We start from the raw sequence: 19,115 nt of genomic DNA on the forward strand, positions 1-19,115 counted from the left end.
GAGTCAATGTGGAGGGGCACCGGTTAGTCAAGGTAATTGAGGTAATATGTAGATGTAGGTCGAGTTTTTAAAGTGACTATGCATAAATAATAACTGAGATTAGCAGAAGCGTAAAAGGGCAGGGGGGGGGACAATGCAAATAGTCTGGGTAGCCATTTGATTAGATGTTCAGGAGTCTTATGGCTTGGGGGTAGAATCTGTTTAGAAGCCTCTTGGACCTAGACTTGTCGCTCCGGTACCGCTTGCAGTGCGGTAGCAGAGAGAACAGTCTATGACGAGGGTGGCTGGAGTCTACGAGGGTGGCTGGAGTCTACGAGGGTGGCTGGGGTCTATGAGGGTGGCTGGGGTCTACGAGGGTGGCTGGAGTCTACGAGGGTGGCTGGAGTCTACGAGGGTGGCTGGAGTCTACGAGGGTGGCTGGTGTCCATGAGGGTGGCTGGAATCTACGAGGGTGGCTGGAGTCTACGAGGGTGGCTGGAGTCTTTGACCATTTTCAGGGTCACCTGGTATAGGGGTTCTTAGTGTGTGTGTGTGTGTGTGTGTGTGTGTGTGTGTGTGTGTGTGTGTGTGTGTGTGTGTGTGTGTGTGTGTGTGTGTGTGTGTGTGTGTGTGTGTCATATCATTGTGTGTGTGTGTTCCTGTTTGTGTGTGTCATATCATAATGTGTGTGTGTTGTCTTTCTCCCCTGCAGGTTCTCAGGGTGGAGTGGCAGGTCCTGGAGTCTGGGCTCTGGCTGTCATCTTCCTCATCAGCCTCCTCGCTACCGGATCCTTCATCCTCTACAAGTTCAAGAGGTGGGTCTTATAGACTTAGCCTGCATGGCTGCCAGTCTGTTGCTGCGCGTTTGCCAACTACTTATGGAATTTTCATGCAAAACATGATTTCACACGACAATGACAATGTAGTAGACTAAAGCACAAACAGATCTGGGACCAAGCTATTTTAGACTTACATATCTGAGATATGCACTGGGCACTAGACTGGCCAGTCCTCCTCTGAAGCGTTGCATGACTGCAGATGAAAACATAACCGTGACTACGGATGAAAACATAACCGTGACTACAGATGAAAACATAACCGTGACTACAGATGAAAACATAACTGTGACTACAGATGAAAACATAACCGTGACTACAGATGAAAACATAACCGTGACTACAGATGAAAACATAACCGGGACTACAGATGAAAACATAACCGTGACTACAGATGAAAACATAACCGTGACTACAGATGAAAACATAACCGTGACTACAGATGAAAACATAACTGCATGTATCAAGATACAGTTGGTGAATACATACAGTTGAAGTCGGAAGTTTACATACACTTAGGTTGGAGTCATTAAAAATAGTTTTTCAACCAGTCCACAAATTTCAAGTTAAAACCTGTTGAGGACAGACGTTCTGCTAGCGGAACGCCTAGCCAATATCCAATGGAACAGCATGGCGCGAAATACAAAACCTCAAAAATCTAATAATTTCAATTTCTCAAATTTACGACTATTGTACACCATTTTAAAGATACACTTCTCCTTAATCCAACCACATTGTCCGATTTCAAAAAGGCTTTACAGTGAAAGCAAAACATTACATTATGTTAGGAGAGTACATAGACCAAAATAACCACACAGCCATTTTCCAAGCAAGGATATATGTCACAAAAACCCAAAACACAGCTAAATGAAGCACTAACCTTTGACGATCTTCATCAGATGACACTCCTAGCACATCATGTTACACAATACATGTATGTTTTGTTCGATAAAGTTCATATTTATATCCAAAAACAGCATTTTACATTGGCGCGTGATGTTCAGAAAATGTATTCCCACCAAAAACTTACGGTGAATTTACAAAAATACTCATCATAAACGTTGACAAAATACATAACAATTATTTGAAGAATTATAGATACAGTACTCCTTTATGCAACCGCTGTGTCAGATTTTAAAATAGCTTTATGGAGAAAGCACATTTTTCAATATTCTGAGTACATAGCTCGCCATCACAGCGAGCTATACAGACACCCGCCAAGTTCGGGGCAACCTAAACTCAGAATTAGTATTATAAATATGCTCTTACCTTTGCTGATCTTTGTCAGAATGCACTCCCAGGACTGCTACTTCCACAAGAAATGTTTTTGTCCGAAATAATCCATATTTATGTCCAAATACCTCCGTTTTGTTTGTGTGTTCAGGTCACTATCCAAAGGCATACCGCGCGAGCGCAATTCGAGACACAAAAATTCTAAATGTTCCATTACCGTACTTAGAAGCATGTCGAAAGCTGTTTAAAATCAATCTTTATGGTATTTTTTATGTAAAATTGCGATAATATTCCAACCGGACAATAGCGTATTCATTCAAGGAGAAAAAGAAGGAACCGCGTGCTCGCGGGACCGCGCATATCCAATCTCTTTGTCCCCAGGCAGTCCACTCAGTGAATGAGCTCCTATACTCTGCCCAGTGACAGGAGAATGCTCAAACAACTTTCTGAAGGCTTTTGACAGCCAATGGAAGCCTTAGGAAGTGCAACGTGACCCCACAAATACTGTAGTTTCGAAAGGGACTAGAAAGAAGAACTACAATTCTCAGATCCTCTACTTCCTGGTTGAATTCTTCTCAGGTTTTTGTCTGCCATATGAGTTCTGTTATACTCACAGACACCATTCAAACAGTTTTAGAAACTTCAGAGTGTTTTCTATCCAAATCTACTAATAATATACATATTCTAGTTTCTGGGAAAAAGTAGTAACCAGTTTAATTTGGGTACGTTTTTTCATCTGGCCGTGAAAATACTGCCCCCTATCCTCAACAGGTTTTAACAAACTATAGTTTTGGCAAGTCAGTTAGGAAATCTCCTTTGTGCATGACACAAGTAATTTTTCCAACAATTGTTTACAGACAGATTTCACTTTTAATTCACTGTATCACAATTCCAGTGGGTCAGAAGTTTACATGCAATAAGTTGACTGTGCCTTTAAACAACTTGGAAAATTCCTGAAAATGATGTTATGGCTTTAGAAGCTTCTGATAGTCTAATTGACATAATTTGAGTCAATTGGAGGTGTACCCATGGATGTATTTCAAGGCCTACCTTCACTCAGTGCCTCTTTGCTTGACATCATGGGAAAATTTTAAAAAATCAGCCAAGACTTCAGAAAAAACATTGTAGACCTCCAGATGTCCTAACCAACTTGCCAAAACTATAGTTTGTTAACAAGAAATTTGTGGAGTGTTTTAAAAACTAGTTTTAATGACTCCAACCTGTATGTAAACTTCCGACTTCAACTGTATATATGCTGTCTATAGAATACATAAATGCATGTACTTGATGAATCTAGATTCTACATGAATATGTTGTGCATGATTTGTCTTTTGCTCACCAGTTACACCAATAGCACATACTTTGCATCCGATGCAGAAAGTCCACAATCTGTCACTCATTAACATGAACTACAACTCTAGCCAAACCTCTTATCAAAACTACAAATCCCACAGTCCTTGGCTTAGGACAGAGGATGCCTATCCTCCGCTGTTTTTCAGAAAGCTGCCCGGCCGGAACGTCTACGCCCAGATGCACAATGAGAAGGAGCAGGAGATGACCAGCCCTGTCAATCACAGTGAGGACACGCAGCACATCATCCAGGGGGAGGAGTTTATCGACGACGACCTGGACTCGCAGACTCTAGGTAACGCAGAAGGTAGCCCCGCCTTCTGTTCCCTGATCAGGATTAGGACTAACCCCCACTACTACTAACAGAACAGCCTGCTACCACTCACGAGCCCAGGTAGTTAACAGAACAGTTAACAGAACAGCCTGCTACCACTCACAAGCCCAGGTAGTTAACAGAACAGTTAACAGAACAGCCTGCTACCACTCACAAGCCCAGGTAGTTAACAGAACAGTTAACAGAACAGCCTGCTACCACTCACAAGCCCAGGTAGTTAACAGAACAGTTAACAGAACAGCCTGCTACCACTCACAAGCCCAGGTAGTTACAGAAGTTAACAGAACAGCCTGCTACCACTCACAAGCCCAGGTAGTTAACAGAACAGCCCTGCTACCACTCACAAGCCCAGGTAGTTAACAGAACAGCCTGCTACCACTCACAAGCCCAGGTAGTTAACAGAACAGCCTGCTACCACTCACAAGCCCAGGTAGTTAACAGAACAGCCTGCTACCACTCACAAGCCCAGGAAGTTAACAGAACAGCCTGCTACCACTCACAAGCCCAGGTAGTTAACAGAACAGCCTGCTACCACTCACAAGCCCAGGAAGTTAACAGAACTGCCTGCTACCACTCACAAGCCCAGGTAGTTAACAGAACAGCCTGCTACCACTCACAAGCCCAGGAAGTTAACAGAACAGCCTGCTACCACTCACAAGCCCAGGTAGTTAACAGAACAGCCTGCTACCACTCACAAGCCCAGGAAGTTAACAGAACAGCCTGCTACCACTCACAAGCCCAGGTAGTTAACAGAACAGCCTGCTACCACTCACAAGCCCAGGAAGTTAACAGAACAGCCTGCTACCACTCACAAGCCCAGGTAGTTAACAGAACAGCCTGCTACCACTCACAAGCCCAGGTAGTTAACAGAACAGCCTGCTACCACTCACAAGCCCAGGTAGTTAACAGAACAGCCTGCTACCACTCACAAGCCCAGGTAGTTAACAGAACAGCCTGCTACCACTCACAAGCCCAGGAAGTTAACAGAACATTTAACAGAACAGTTAACAATCCAAGGTATTCCTTATTTGCTGTTGTATTATTCATAAAAGCTACTAAACTGATATTGATATTGTGAGTTAAAGGTAAAACATTTTAAGCATTCTAATACCTATATCAATGGGAAATATTAATTAAAATCAGAGCTATGGGTTAGTTAAAAGATAACCATCCAGTCAAAGAGAAACGGACAATCAAGGAAATGCTTTAATGTTGCAAGATAAAGAAGCAGGTGGTATTTTCTCTTTTAAAACCAACCGACCCTCGACTCTGGTCTCACTACTTCCTCTCTCTCCTTGTTGCTAGGTAACCACTCGGGCGTGGTGCTGAGCATCAACTCCAGAGAGCTGCACAGCTACCTGACCAGCTGATGGCTGAACACGGACACGCTAACCAGCTAGCCATGCTAACGAGCACAGGGAACTCTACTCTGCCTTCCCCCTCTGTCTCTCTGTCTGACCAACCAATCCACCGCTCCCCGTACAGAGGGAGAGAGAAAGCACTACAGTCTAGCATTAGTCCCTATCTCTTCCCTCCTCTCCTTTCTGATTCCTCTCCCCCTCTCCACAGCCCCTTGCTCCCTCATTTCCGTCTCTAACTCAGAGGGACACTTATGCTCCATTCTGCTCGTCCCTCTATCTCGTCCTCCACTGTGTTACTGTAACATTGGGGGTGTGGGCCAACTCTGCTTTTTACCCAGTGTCCTTTGCACCCAGTGTCCTTTGCACCCAGTGTCCTTGTGTCCTTGTACCCAGTGTCATGACTGCTCTGTGTATTCTCATTGGCTAAACCCCTCGGAGACTGATTGGACACCACCCAGTGAGGAAAGAGAAATCCGGTGACATCACAGAGAACGCCCTGCCTACTGGCCTGCTATTTAGAACGCTCTGGACTGTAAGACTCGTCTTTCACTGACTCTCACCAGGTAGTTTCTAGATACGCTATACAGTGCATTTGGAAAGTATTCAGACTCCTTGACTTTTTCACAATGTTGTTATGTTACAGCCTTATTCTAAAATTGATTAAATCGTTTTTTTCCCTCATCAATCTACACACAATATCCCATAATGACATCACAATACCCCATAATGACATCACAATACCCCATAATGACATCACAATACCCCATAATGACAACACAATACCCCATAATGACATCACAATACCCCATAATGACATCACAATACCCCATAATGACATCACAATACCCCATAATGACAAAGCAAAAACAGGTTATAATTTTTTTTGCAACATAGATATTCAGACCCTTTACTCAGTACATTCAATCAATTGAATTTACCACAGGTAGACTCCAATAAAGTTGTAGAAACATCTCAAGGATGATCAATGGAAACAGGATGCACCTGAGCTCAATTCTGAGTCTCATAGCAAAGAGTCTGAATACTTATGTGAATAATGTTTTTTTTATTTTTTATTTGAATATATTTGCAAACATTTCTAAAATACAGTTTTCGTTTTGTCTTTATGGGGTATTGTGTGTAGATTGACGAGGAAAGAAATGCATTTAATCAATTTTGGAATAAGGCTGTAACGTAACAAAATGTGGAAAAAGTCAAGGGGTCTGAATACTTTCCGAATGCCCTGTATATACAATAGTATGTCGACACCCCATCAAATTAGTAAATTGGGCTATTTCAGCCACACCCGTTGCTGACAGGTGTATAAAATCGAGCACACAGCCATGCAATCACCATAGACAAACATTGGCAGTAGAATTGTATTACTGAAGAGCTCAGTGACTTTCAATGTTGGATGCCACCTTTCCAACAAGTCAGCTCGTGAAATTTCTGCCCTGCTAGAGATTCCCCGGTCAACTGTAAATTATGTTACTGTGAAGTGGAAATGTCTAGGAGCAACAACGGCTCAGCCACAAAGTGGTAGACCACACAACCTCACAGAACGGGACCGCCTAGTGCATTTCTGTGCTTCAAATTTGTGGCAACAGTTTGGGGAAAGCCCTTTCCTGTTTCAGCATGATAATGTCCCAGTTACAAAGTGAAGTCCATACAGAAATGGTTTGTCGAGATCGGTGTGGAAGAACTTGACTGGCCTGCACAGAGGCCTGACCTCTACCCTATCGAACACCTTTGGGATGAATTGGAATGCCGACTGCGAACCAGGCCTAATCGCGCAACATCAGTGCCCGACCTCACTAATGCTCTTGTGGCTGAATGGAAGCAAGTCCCCGCAGTAATGTTCCAGCATCTAGTGGGAAGCCTTCCCAGAAGAGTGGAGGCTGTTATTGCAGCAAAGGGGGGACCAACTCCATATTAATTACCATAATTACCATAATTTTTTTATGAGATCTTTGATGAGCAGGTGTCCACATACTTTTGGTGATGAAGTGTATGCTAGTTCACTAGTAGTAGGAGGATAGTGGGGTGCTGTACACAGTATCACCAAAACAGAACCACGCAATGACCAGGCCATAGCCGTGAGAAGTACAGTTTGGTAAAATAATTCTCACACACATTCTGGATGGGCATAGTTTAGCAGTGGAGAAAAGAGAGGTGGAGTTGTTACCACCTCCATTACTACCAAATAAAGAGAAGCAATGTTTTTAGGAGAAGCAATTTATAATTGGCTCTTTTTCTCTCTCTCACACTTCAAATGCAATAACACTCTTATTCGGAAAAGAATGAGATTGAGCGCCCACTTTAAATCTGCAGGGAAGTTATATGAAGGATAGGACGTGGAACGGTTGCAGTCTGAACTGAGACAGGGTTGCCTTTGTGAGAAGAATGCAACTACCCATTTAGGCACTAGGGGGTGGTGTTGCTCTGTTTATAAATCCCAGATACAGGTACTTGAGTTGAGCTAAAATGAAGCATGTGGGAAAATCCTCTTTCATTCACCATTATTTACATGAAATCCTTGTTAATATGTCTCCTTTCATCATACAACAATGTATAAGAATGCTCTTTAATAATTCATATTTTAATCATTTTTTTAAAGATGAAGTATTTGTATAATTTTTTTGATGTTCTATGGTACTTGATGAGCAGGTGAGGTTAAAAGAGTGACACTTAGAATGGTATGTGGTTGTGTGATATTTCAGCACATTTACAGCATGTCACCTCCCCGGGTTAGAAAGCCATTGTTTGCCCCATGGTGCCTAAAAAAGAAGTGGACTCCTCTGCTCATCTAACATGAACTACAACTCCAGCCAAACCTCTCATCAAAACGACAAAATCCCACATTTCCGGTGCATTTCCTCTGTTAATTTACTAATAACAGTTTGACCCCAACCCCAAGATAGCCCCTGGGTCAGAGGTCAACGTGAGTTCATTTCCCCAGAGACAAAGTCGTCGTCATGGAGATGGTGTGGCTGTCATTATTGAGCCTATGTTAGGCAGAGTTAGTGGTGGTATTTCTCCCCATATAATTTGTCTTGTGTACATAGATTTGTATATATGAACAACCTCTCACTGTATATAGTCCTTCACGTGAGTGTGAGTATTTTACACTGATACCAAAACATACACAGTCATTTTTTTTGGAGGTCTCCTCCTCCACTGAATCCTCTCATAACAGTACAATGACGCAGAGAGTTTCTCAATACCATTGCTTGCTTCTCATGTATCAGTTAGCAATATTTCAGTGTATAGCTAAGTATCATAGACTTTTAGATAGGCTACTTTCTGTTGTATCCATTGTTTAACTGGAAAGGATCTCTCATTATCAAATCTACATTGGTAAGTAGCTTTCCTTCCCTTCTCAAAATATCCCAAGATGTTTCATTTGCACTAAGGACGTAGTCATCTTGAAGAGTACAGTCTAGAGTGAAGTGGACCGTCTTCACACATTGGGCCATACAGACTTGCTAGAGATGTCTTGAATGAGACAGTACTAGTCTACAGACCAATGCTCAGAGTCAATCTCTAGCTTTCCAGTGAGTCAGTTCCATTCATGATGATGGTAGGCCTATCTGATACACCCAGACACACACCGGCCTGACGGTCTGTTCTTCATGTTCTTTTGTACATATATATGCTTATATTTGGCTTGTTCTTAGTTTTCTAGAGATGTCTCGTCTGTTATTATGTCCACCCCTTGTTGAAGGGGGGTGGCGGGGGTCAAGAGAATCCAATATATTTGTGAAGGAGATTCACTGTTGATGACTAAGATCATGTGAAGTTGACCTCACAGTTTTATTCATGTTTTTTTTATTTGTTTGAATTTTGTTTAAATAAATGAAAAATTTTATGAAGTCCTCAACAGAGAGCGTAGTGCACTTAACCTGCATTCTGGAATAAATCACTCCCCTAAATCTACATGTTGCTTGTCATCATTGTATCTGCTCAATAAATATTTCACTTTCTTCAAGGGCTTGATGATTAGTTGACTAGTTGAATCAGCTGTGCTAGCTCTGGAATAGATCAAGTACATGGAATGGCTGGGGGGAGGTTGGATAAATGCTTTTTTAAACCTACCCAACTCACAGTAAATATGTACTTAGTAATGGCACACATGGGAATTGAACTAACAATCCCCCTGTTCCCAATACCTTGCTCCTTCCAACTGAGTGATTGGTATGTTCAAATCAAACTGAATGGTTTTCATCAAGTGAATAACTAACATGTCATCACCAATTAGCAGATTTGATTGGTTAAGAACTAATCGGTTCGAGCCACATCTCTTGTACTTTAATGAACGTTTGCAGAACTCTCGATGTCAAACATACAAAGGGAAGCATTTTAGGTGTGAAGGAGTTGGTGGCTCTGGTGTAAGGATCTCAGCCCTGAAGCACAGGATGTAGGGTCATATCCAGGCAAGGAACTAGAGTGTGGTAGGTTTTTGTATGTTTCCTCAATTGTCGATGTTAAATATACAGTGTATTTGGAAAGTATTCAGACCACTTCCCTTTCTCAACATTTTGTTGCGTTACAGCCTCGAAAATTGATTAAATAAATGTTTTTCCTCATCAATCTATACACAATACCCCATAATGACATCACAATACCCCATAATGAGATCACAATACCCCATAACAACAAAGCAAAAACAGGTATTTATACATTTTTGCAAAAACCAAAAAAACAAAGCAGAAATACCAAATTTACATAAGTATTCAGAGGCTTTGCTATGAGTTTCTAAATTGAGCTCAGGTGCATCCTGTTTCCATTGATCATCCTTGAGATGTTTCTACAACTTTATTGGAGTCCACCCGTGGTAAATTCCATTGATTGGACATGATTTGGAAAGGCACACACCTGTCTATATAAGGTCCCACAGTTGACAGTGCATGTCGGAGCAAAAAAAAAGCTGAAGGAATTGTCCGTAGAGCTCTGAGACAGGATTGTGTCGAGGCACAGATCTGGGGAAGGGTACCAAAAAATGTCTGCAACATTGAAGGTCCCCAAGAACACAGTGGCCTCCATCATTCTTAAATGGAAGAAGTTTGGAACCACCAAGGCTCTTCCTAGTACTGGCCGCACGGCCAAACTGAGCAATCGGGGGAGAAGGGCCTTGGTCAGGGAGCGATGGTCACTCTGACAGAGTTCCAGTTTTCCTCTGTGGAGATGGGAAAACCTTCCAGAAGGACAACCATCTCTGCAGCACTCCACCAATCACGCCTTTATGGTAGAGTGGCCTGACGGAAGCCACTCCTCAGTAAAAGGCACATGACAGACTGCTTGGTGTTTGCCAAAAGACACCTAAGACTCTCATACCATGAGCAACAAGATTATGTGGTCTGATGAAACCAAGATTGAACTCTTTGGCCTGAATGCCAAGCTTCACATCTGGAGGAAACCTGGCACCATCCCTACGGTGAAGCATGGTGGTGGCAGCATCATGCTGTGGGGATGTTTTTCAGCAGTATGGACTGAATGGAGCAAAGAACAGATAGATCCTTGATGAAAACCTGCTCCAGAGTGCTCAGGACCTCAGACTGGGGCGCAGGTTCACCTTCCAACAGGAAAACGACCCTAAGCACACAGCCAAGACAACACAGGAGTGACTTCGGGACAAGTCTCTGAATGTCCTTGAGTGGCCCAGCCAGAGCCCGGACTTGAACCCGATCAAACATCTCAGGAGAGACCTGAAAATAGCTGTGCAGCGATGCTCCCCATCCAACCTGACAGAGCTTGAGAGGAACTGCAGAGAAGAATGGGAGAAACTCCTCAAATACAGGTGTGCCAAGCTTGTAGCGTCATACCCAAGAAGACTTGAGGTTGTAATCGCTGCCAAAGGTGCTTCAACAAAGTACTGAGTAAAGGGTCTGAATACTTAAGTAAATGTGAGGTATTGTGTGATGATTGCTGAGCGAAAAAAAACGATTTAATTCATTTTAGAATAAGGCTGTAATGTAAAAAAATGTGGAAAAAAATCAAGGAGTCTGAATACTTTCCGAATGCACTGCATATTAATAGATGTGTTGAACGTGTGAAGGATGTGGTGGCACAGGTGTAAGGATCTCACCTCTTAACCACAGAGTTGTGGGAAGGTGATAACGGGTGGGGGTTAATGTTTGGGGGTACACCTGCCTTTGAACAGCAGTGGTTATGGGGGAATATTAGGCACTTATTTTAATATAGGCATGTTCTATTAAAAACTAAGCACCTATTTTTTCCCCATAACCACAGTTCAGAAATTACATGGAGGGGGGGGGGAACCCCAGGATTTACCCACCCCTACTTATCATGCCCTTCTGCCTGCACCCGCCAGCCAACCATCCCTTCACGTCTTCTTTGGTTCAAACCCACAACCCTTACGGGGTGAGATCCTTACGCCAGCGCCACAGACTTCTTCAACACAATATGCACTTCTCTTTGTTTGTTTACACTAAAACACAAGAGATGAGGCTCAAACCGACAACCGCTTGATTGCAAGGCAGGTATCAAACCCCAAAGCCACCAACTCCTTCACTGTTTAAACACCTATCTATGACATCGACAATTGAAGAAACTAAAGAACAAGAGATGAGGAGCTAACCCACGACCTCTTGGCTACAAGGCAGGGATTTAACCCCAGCGGCATTAACCTTTTCTCATTTGGGAAAATGTCTGTACTCTGACCTCTCTCCTACGAGGCCCGGAAACCGATAAGTGGTCGTGGAGTGTGTCAATTCGTTAGTAGGCAAACAGAAGACTGTCCTCCCCTCCTTGATTGCCTAGTTTTAGCGAGGAAGCACAAGTGTATCTTACCGGAGTTCATTTGCAGAAGAGTTTTGAAATCTGCCACACCACCACCTGTTGTCCATTTAAAAACGACATGCTACTTACCTGTTTATTTATAACATCTTGCATAACTAGCTAAATGTGTTTTTATCACTTTATACATGTATTTTAGGATTCCACCCTATAAACGTCATTTGCCTGATGACACGCAATTGGAGGAGAGTAATTTCAAACAAGCACATTTTCGTCCACTTTCCATCTCCTCGATTACCTTTGACCTTTTTCAAAAGGAGGCCAGAGAGGATGCAGGAATTGAACAAATTCAATTGATAAAAGGCTGTTGCCTGTTCTGCACAAATTTGTGCAAGTGCAATGATCGGTAAGCTGCTCTGACAGCTGATGGGTAATTGATAACGGGGTTGTCATCCTCCATCACTTCAGACCCATCCAGATGAATCCGATCAAATGAGACAACCCCCAGCAGACCTAAAACAGCAGCATTGGGTTTATTCCTGCATTGATGAGACTAGCACATTCTTGTTTCATCAGCTAGCAGTTAGCACGTTTTCATTGACTGTTTTCTTATATAACGTGAGCTCCACAGGTATTGGGACAGTTGTTGTTTTGGCGCTGTACTCCAAATTCACTTGTGTATTAAAGTAGTCAAAAGTTTAGTATTTGGTCCCATATTCCTGGCACATTAATGTGGACGCTACCATGATTACGTATAATCCTGAATGAATCGTGAATGGTGTGAGAAAGTTAGAGGCATAAATATCATACCCCCCCCAAAATGCTAGATTAAATGTGGTAGCATCCACATTAATGTAGAGGTGTTTAAAAACATATATTCTTATTTACAATAAAAGTGACACAATACATTATCTACCATTCAAAATAGTCTGAAACACAACCAAAACAGTTTGTAGAGTTACAAGTTTGATGTAATCATTGTGTGCTGGAAATATGGGACCAAATACTATATTTTTTACTACTTTAATACACATAAGTGAATTTGTCCCAATACTTTTGGGACTATGTACAACAAATGCTGTAATTTCTAAATGGTTCCCCTGATATGGATGAAAATACCCTCAAATTAAAGCTGGCAGGCTGCACTTTAACATCTGTCATTGTATCACTTCAAATCCAAAGTGCTGGAGTACAGAGCCAAAACAACAATAAATGGCACTGTCCCAATACTTTCAGAGTATGTGGGTCATTTCTTTCAATGCTTTGTTTTTTGAGAACATACAGATTAATAACATTTTCATGGGGATATGAGTTTCATTTGGTCCGACTAAACAGTTAACCAATTTTCAATAAACACAAGGCCTGAGAAAGGGAACATTTGTAAAGAGGTTTATTACTTTTTATATACAGCCGTTCGTCACCGAGTTGGTGACTGTCAATAGAAGTACAATGGAGTAGAAAAGTCTAAGGTGCAAAACAAACAATGTTGTTGTTTCTCCCCTACTCCCTTTACCCAATACACCCAACCCCCTCCCCACTCCACTCCCTTTCCCCCCCTCCACTCTTTAGTTGTTTCTCCCCTACTCCCTTTACCCAATACACCCAACCCCCTCCCCACTCCACTCCCTTTCCCCCCCTCCACTCTTTAGTTGTTTCTCCCCTACTTCCTTTACCCAATACACCCAACCCCCTCCCCACTCCACTCCCTTTCCCCCCTTCCACTCTTTAGTTGTTTCTCCCCTACTTCCTTTACCCAATACACCCAACCCCCTCCCCACTCCACTCTCTTTCTCCCCCCTCCACTCTTTTGTTGTTTCTCCCCTACTTCCTTTACCCAATATACCCCCCCTCCTCCTCCCATCCCCTACCTCTCCCATCCTGTCCCCTCCCACAAAGCTATGTACAGGTACATTGGGTTCACATTTTCTGAGTGACATCATCTCTCTCTCGGCCCATTTCAGATTTGAAGTTGTTTAAACAGAGAAGAAAGGGCCCAAAATGGACTAGACGTGTAACTCTTTCTCCTCATCTCTCCCTCATCTTGTGGTGAAGAGCTAGCTCTAACTCGCAGCCTAGTGGGACTTTGGCCGGGATCCAATCCGATCGCAGGTTATAGGCATTGAGGCTTTTTAAGGCAATGTTCCCACGTTTGCGAAGAACCCATTCACGATAAACGCTGCATATGTCGGCTCAATAGCCTTTAAAACACCGCAATGCATTTAACTCGCGATGGGATTGAATCCCAACCTCAATCTGAATGAATAGAGAAGCAAAGAGGGATACAAACATGTACACTGATAACTTGAAAACAGCTGTTGGCGGCCATTTTTGTTACGCACAGCCTCATATTCCAACTAGGCCAATAAATGCACCATAAACCAGACGTTTTAAAGGTAAACGTGCCTTTGAGTAAAAATAGTAAAAACTTAGCTTGCTTGCAGTAGTACATCAACATGCTACGTCTCACCCCTACAAAGCACCGTGGTTAGATTACACTGAGCAGTGTGGATATGGGAATATTTTGCAGTGTGGATATGGGAATATTTTGCAGTGTGGATATGGGAATATTTTGCAGTGTGGATATGGGAATATTTTGCAGTGTACTGTAGATGTGGTAAAATCATTACCAAAAACACCATTAGAAATAAATTACATAAAAGTGTCTGTAGTGTCTGTCTGGTGTGTGTGTGTGTGTGTGTGTGTGACGTGTGTGTGAGCTGAAACGTGTTGCTAGAGTAGCAGCTGGAAGTTCAAGAATCCACAACCAGGTTACAGTCTCTGGTTGAAGCGGAGAACACACAGTATTTCTGACCATACTGCAAGGGCTTCTATTTCTAACAGTGTATTAATGATGGGGATGGAATGTGCCTCAAGACATTTCAACACACACACACACATACGCACACACATAAACTAACGCACACACACACACACACACACACACACACACACACACACACACACACACACACACACACACACACACACACACACACACACACACACACAGAGTGAGACCAGACCACAGGGTTACAGTGCACCAGTGGCACCTCCTGGATGTAGAAGTGTAAATACAAGAGGCTACATTACTTGAGGTTGAGGACTTTTCCAACGCCAGTGGCCAAACTCACCAGAACACCACCACGCCTTAGTCTGACCTGCACTTTACTGAGTGGCCCACTCCCAGGCATCAACCACTAAGGACTAGGAGTACTGAAGGTGTATTGCTGGTTTGATGATTTGAAAATCATCTGGATTGCCTAACAGTGATACTAACGGCTGGATCCAGATGATGTGGACATTAGTGGCACAGTGCAGTTCCTGTTCTAAAGAGAGGGAGCTACACAATACAACAAGCATTAAATATTATCAACATAAATAATCACAAGGATGCTAGAACTTACCTAATAAACATTTACAAATAAATATGCACTTGATTTTGGAACCCCAAGAGTTGAAGAAACCAGATTGTTTTTATGTGATGGAGAAACAGGCAACAAGAAACTGTATGAAAGTGGATGTCAGCAAAAAAACTAACAAAAAAACAAGATTGGGCAATACAAAAGTACACGACAGAGTAGTTGAAACATGACATGGTACGCTAGGAAAAGACTGCTAGTTCTTTATGTCCAGGAAATAAAGTAGACAAAAATCTGCATTGTCTTGATCGTCTCTCTGTTTGGCTATGCTTGTAGTGTACTCCTCTTCAACCTTCATCCCCATACGAACTGATTTAAATAAATATATACAGGCATTAAAATAAAATAAAAAGCTAATAAGACAGGACTGTTGTGAAGAGAGTTGTTGCTCATGTGCCAGTCTTCATCTCCCATTCCTGCAACAAAGGGAACACTGAGTGAGTTGAGTGTGGATATGCATGCAATTACACACAAATATGACAGTTACACGCAAATTCAGTACAGTCATTAGACTGGGATGGGATGTGTGGCAATGGATGTGTGTGTGTGTGTGTGGGTGTGTGTCAGAGATGTGTGGTTTAACAGGTGAATGAGTGCAGAGGGTGTTTTGTGTGTGTGTGTGTAAATGCAGGTGTGTGTGTGTTTCAGAAGAGACAGATGGGAGGAGCTATAGGACAATTGGCTCATTGTAATGGCTGGAATGGAGTAAATGGAATGCAGTCAAACGTTGGTTTCCATATGTTTGATGTGTTTGATACCGTTCCATTCATTCCAATCCGTTCCAGAAATTACAATGAGCCCCTCCTCCTATGCTCCTCCCACCAGCCTCCACTGGTGTGTGTTCTCTGTAACTCTGTCCCACCTTAGCCTTCTTGAGGACATGGCCGCGGACGGCCGAGGGTTTCTGATTGGTCGTTCTGCGGAGGAGGGAGGCGCTGTTCACGGGCAGAGTAGAACAGCTCTCTGTGTCGCTGGTGTCACAGCTGGAGATGGGAGAGTTCTCTACGGTACGCCTCAGCAACACTGGGGACTGCACACACAGATACACACCATTCAGAGTCAGCAGCAACATCTGTAACAGCCTGTTTGTCATGAGTATGTTGGGCGTATTGACACAGTGAAGAGACTATACATGACTGTTATCAAGCTGTACACAGTGAAGAAGCTATAAATGAATGTTATCAAGCTGGACACAGAGAAGAAACTATAAATGACTGTTATCAAGCAGAGGTCGACCGATTAATTGGAATGGCCGATTAATTAGGGCCGATTTCAAGTTTTCATAACAATCGGTAATCGGCATTTTTGGCCACCGATTTGCCGATTTTTTTCTCTTCTTTTTTTATTTTCAGTTTTTTTAATTATTATTTTTTACACCTTTATTTAACTAGGCAAGTCAGATTAAGAACGCATTCTTATTTACAATGACGGCCTAGAAACGGGGGTTAACTGCCTTGTTCAGGGGGGATTCGTTTCTTCAACCTTCGGTTACCAGTCCAACGCTCTAACCACCTGCCTTACATTGCACTCCACAAGGATTAACAGGCTGACTACCTGTTACGCGAGGGCAGCAAGAAGCAAAGGTAAGTTGCTAGCTAGCATTAGACTTATAAAAAACTATCAATCTTAACATAATCACTAGTTAACTACACATGGTTGATGATATTACTAGTTTATCTAACGTGTCCTGCGTTGCATATGATCGATGCGGTGCCTGTTAATTTATCATTGAATCACAGCCTACTTCAACAAACGGTGTTGATTTAACAAGCGCATCTGCGAAAAAAGTACAGTCGTTGCACCAATGTACCTAAACATCGATGCCTAACAGGAATATTTAGACTTAGTCACCTGTTAGATAAAATACGGAACTGTTCTGTATGTCACTGAAAGAAAAAACTTTTGTTGTCGAGATGATAGTTTCCAGATTCGACCATATTAATGACCCAAGGCTTGTATTTCTGTGTGTTTATTATATTATAATTAAGTCTATGATTTGATAGAGCAGTCTGACTGAGCGGTGGTAGGCAGCAGCAGGCTCATAAGCATTCATTCAAACAGCCCTTTTCGCTGTGCTTCAAGCATTGCGCTGTTTATGACTTCAACCTGGGTGGGTATAATTTGTGGAACGTTCCAACAGGAATCTATTCCAAAAACTTCGTAAATAACAAGGTTTCCAAAAAACAACGCATACAAAGTTGTATAGCGGCAGAATAAGATACCGGGTAGGTAGTGGTCTATTTCATTGCGTTTTTCACTCATCACGTTTATTCCGAAAAATGTCTGTCCTCACATGTCTGTTTGCTTATGGACAAACATTAAGAATAAGCTACGTGGTGAGTTGATGCCTATTCGGCAGCTAGTTAGCTAGGTTTGTATGCATTGCTACTTTGTATGCGTTGTTGGTTGGCAACCTTTTACTTTACGTTTTTTGGAACAGATTCCTGTTGGAACGTTCCAGAAATTATACCCACCCCTTCAAGCCTATCAACTCCCAAGATCAGGCTGGTGTAACCGATGTGAAATGGCTAGCTAGTTAGCCGGGTGCACGCTAATAGCGTTTCAAACGTCCCTCGCTCTGAGACTTGGAGTAGTTTTTTCCCTTCCTCTGCATGGGTAACGCTGCTTCGAGGGTGGCTGTTGTCGATGTGTTCCTGGTTTGAGCGAGGAGAGGGACGGAAACTATACTGTTACACTGGCAATACTAAAGTGCCTATAAGAACATCCAATAGTCAAAGGTATATGAAATACAAATCGTATAGAGAGAAATAGTCCTATAATTCCTATAATAATATAATAACTACAACCTAAAACTTCTTACCTGGGAATATTGAAGACTCATGTTAAAAGGAACCACCAGCTTTCATATGTTCCCATGTTCTGAGCAAGGCACTTAAACATTAGCTTTCTTACATGGCACATATTGCACTTTTACTTTCTTCTCCAACACTTTGTTTTGCATTATTTAAACCAAATTGAACATGTTTCATTATTTATTTGAGGCTAAATTGATTTTATTGATGTATTATATTAAGTTAAAATAAGTGTTCATTCAGTATTGTTGTAATTGTCATTATAAAAAGAAAATAATCGGCCGATTAATCGGTATATGCCTTTTTGGCCCTCCAATAATCGGCACCGGCGTTGAAAAATCATAATCGGTCGACCTCTATTATCAAGCTGCACACAGTGAAGAGACTATAAATAACTTATCAAGCTGGACACAGTGAAGAGACTATAAATGACTGTTATCAAGCTGGACACAGTGAAGAGACTATAAATGACGGATATCAAGCTGGACACAGTGAAGAGACTATAAATGACTGTTATTAAGCTGTACACAGTGAAGAGACTATAAATAACTGTTATCAAGCTGGACACAGTGAAGAGACTATAAATGACTGTTATCAAGCTGTACACAGTGAAGAGACTATAAATAACTGTTATCAAGCTGGACACAGTGAAGAGACTATAAATAACTGTTATCAAGCTGTACACAGTGAAGAGACTATAAATGACTGTTATCAAGCTGGACACAGTGAAGAGACTATAAATAACTGTTATCAAGCTGGACACAGTGAAGAGACTATAAATGACTGTTATCAAGCTGTACACAGTGAAAAGACTATAAATAACTGTTATCAAGCTGTACACAGTGAAGAGACTATAAATAACTGTTATCAAGCTGGACACAGTGAAGAGACTATAAATAACTGTTATCAAGCTGTACACAGTGAAGAGACTATAAATAACTGTTATCAAGCTGGACACAGTGAAGAGACTATAAATGACTGTTATCAAGCTGGACACAGTGAAGAGACTATAAATGACTGTTATCAAGCTGGACACA

General features: G+C 42.1%; 2 protein-coding genes across 8 annotated transcripts in view; one reads left to right on the forward strand and one right to left on the reverse strand.

Annotated features, from left to right (window-relative positions):
- Window positions 1-5,811, forward strand: part of LOC106608564 (VPS10 domain-containing receptor SorCS2) — a 500,590-nt gene extending 494,779 nt beyond the window's left edge. Inside the window, exons 24-26 of one of the 4 annotated variants that reach the window (XM_045721501.1) lie at window positions 692-794; window positions 3,503-3,705; window positions 5,038-5,811. In XM_045721501.1, coding sequence (XP_045577457.1) covers window positions 692-794; window positions 3,503-3,705; window positions 5,038-5,102 — 371 coding nt within the window. In that variant the 3' untranslated portion in view covers window positions 5,103-5,811. The remainder of the gene's footprint in view (window positions 1-691; window positions 795-3,502; window positions 3,706-5,037) is intronic. The other 3 variants (XM_045721503.1, XM_045721502.1, XM_045721504.1) reach the window with 3 other exon arrangements.
- Window positions 5,812-13,219: 7,408 nt separating this feature from the next.
- Window positions 13,220-19,115, reverse strand: part of afap1 (actin filament associated protein 1) — a 144,523-nt gene continuing 138,627 nt past the window's right edge. For all 4 annotated transcript variants that reach the window (XM_014206540.2, XM_014206537.2, XM_014206538.2 and 1 more), the window contains 2 exons: window positions 16,128-16,295; window positions 13,220-15,681 (listed from right to left, as the gene is read on the reverse strand). In XM_014206540.2, the coding sequence (XP_014062015.1) occupies window positions 15,655-15,681; window positions 16,128-16,295 (195 nt within the window). In that variant the 3' untranslated portion in view covers window positions 13,220-15,654. The remainder of the gene's footprint in view (window positions 15,682-16,127; window positions 16,296-19,115) is intronic.

The sequence above is a fragment of the Salmo salar genome, chromosome ssa07 (genome assembly GCF_905237065.1).
Source record: "Salmo salar chromosome ssa07, Ssal_v3.1, whole genome shotgun sequence".
Classification (NCBI taxonomy): domain Eukaryota; kingdom Metazoa; phylum Chordata; class Actinopteri; order Salmoniformes; family Salmonidae; genus Salmo; species Salmo salar.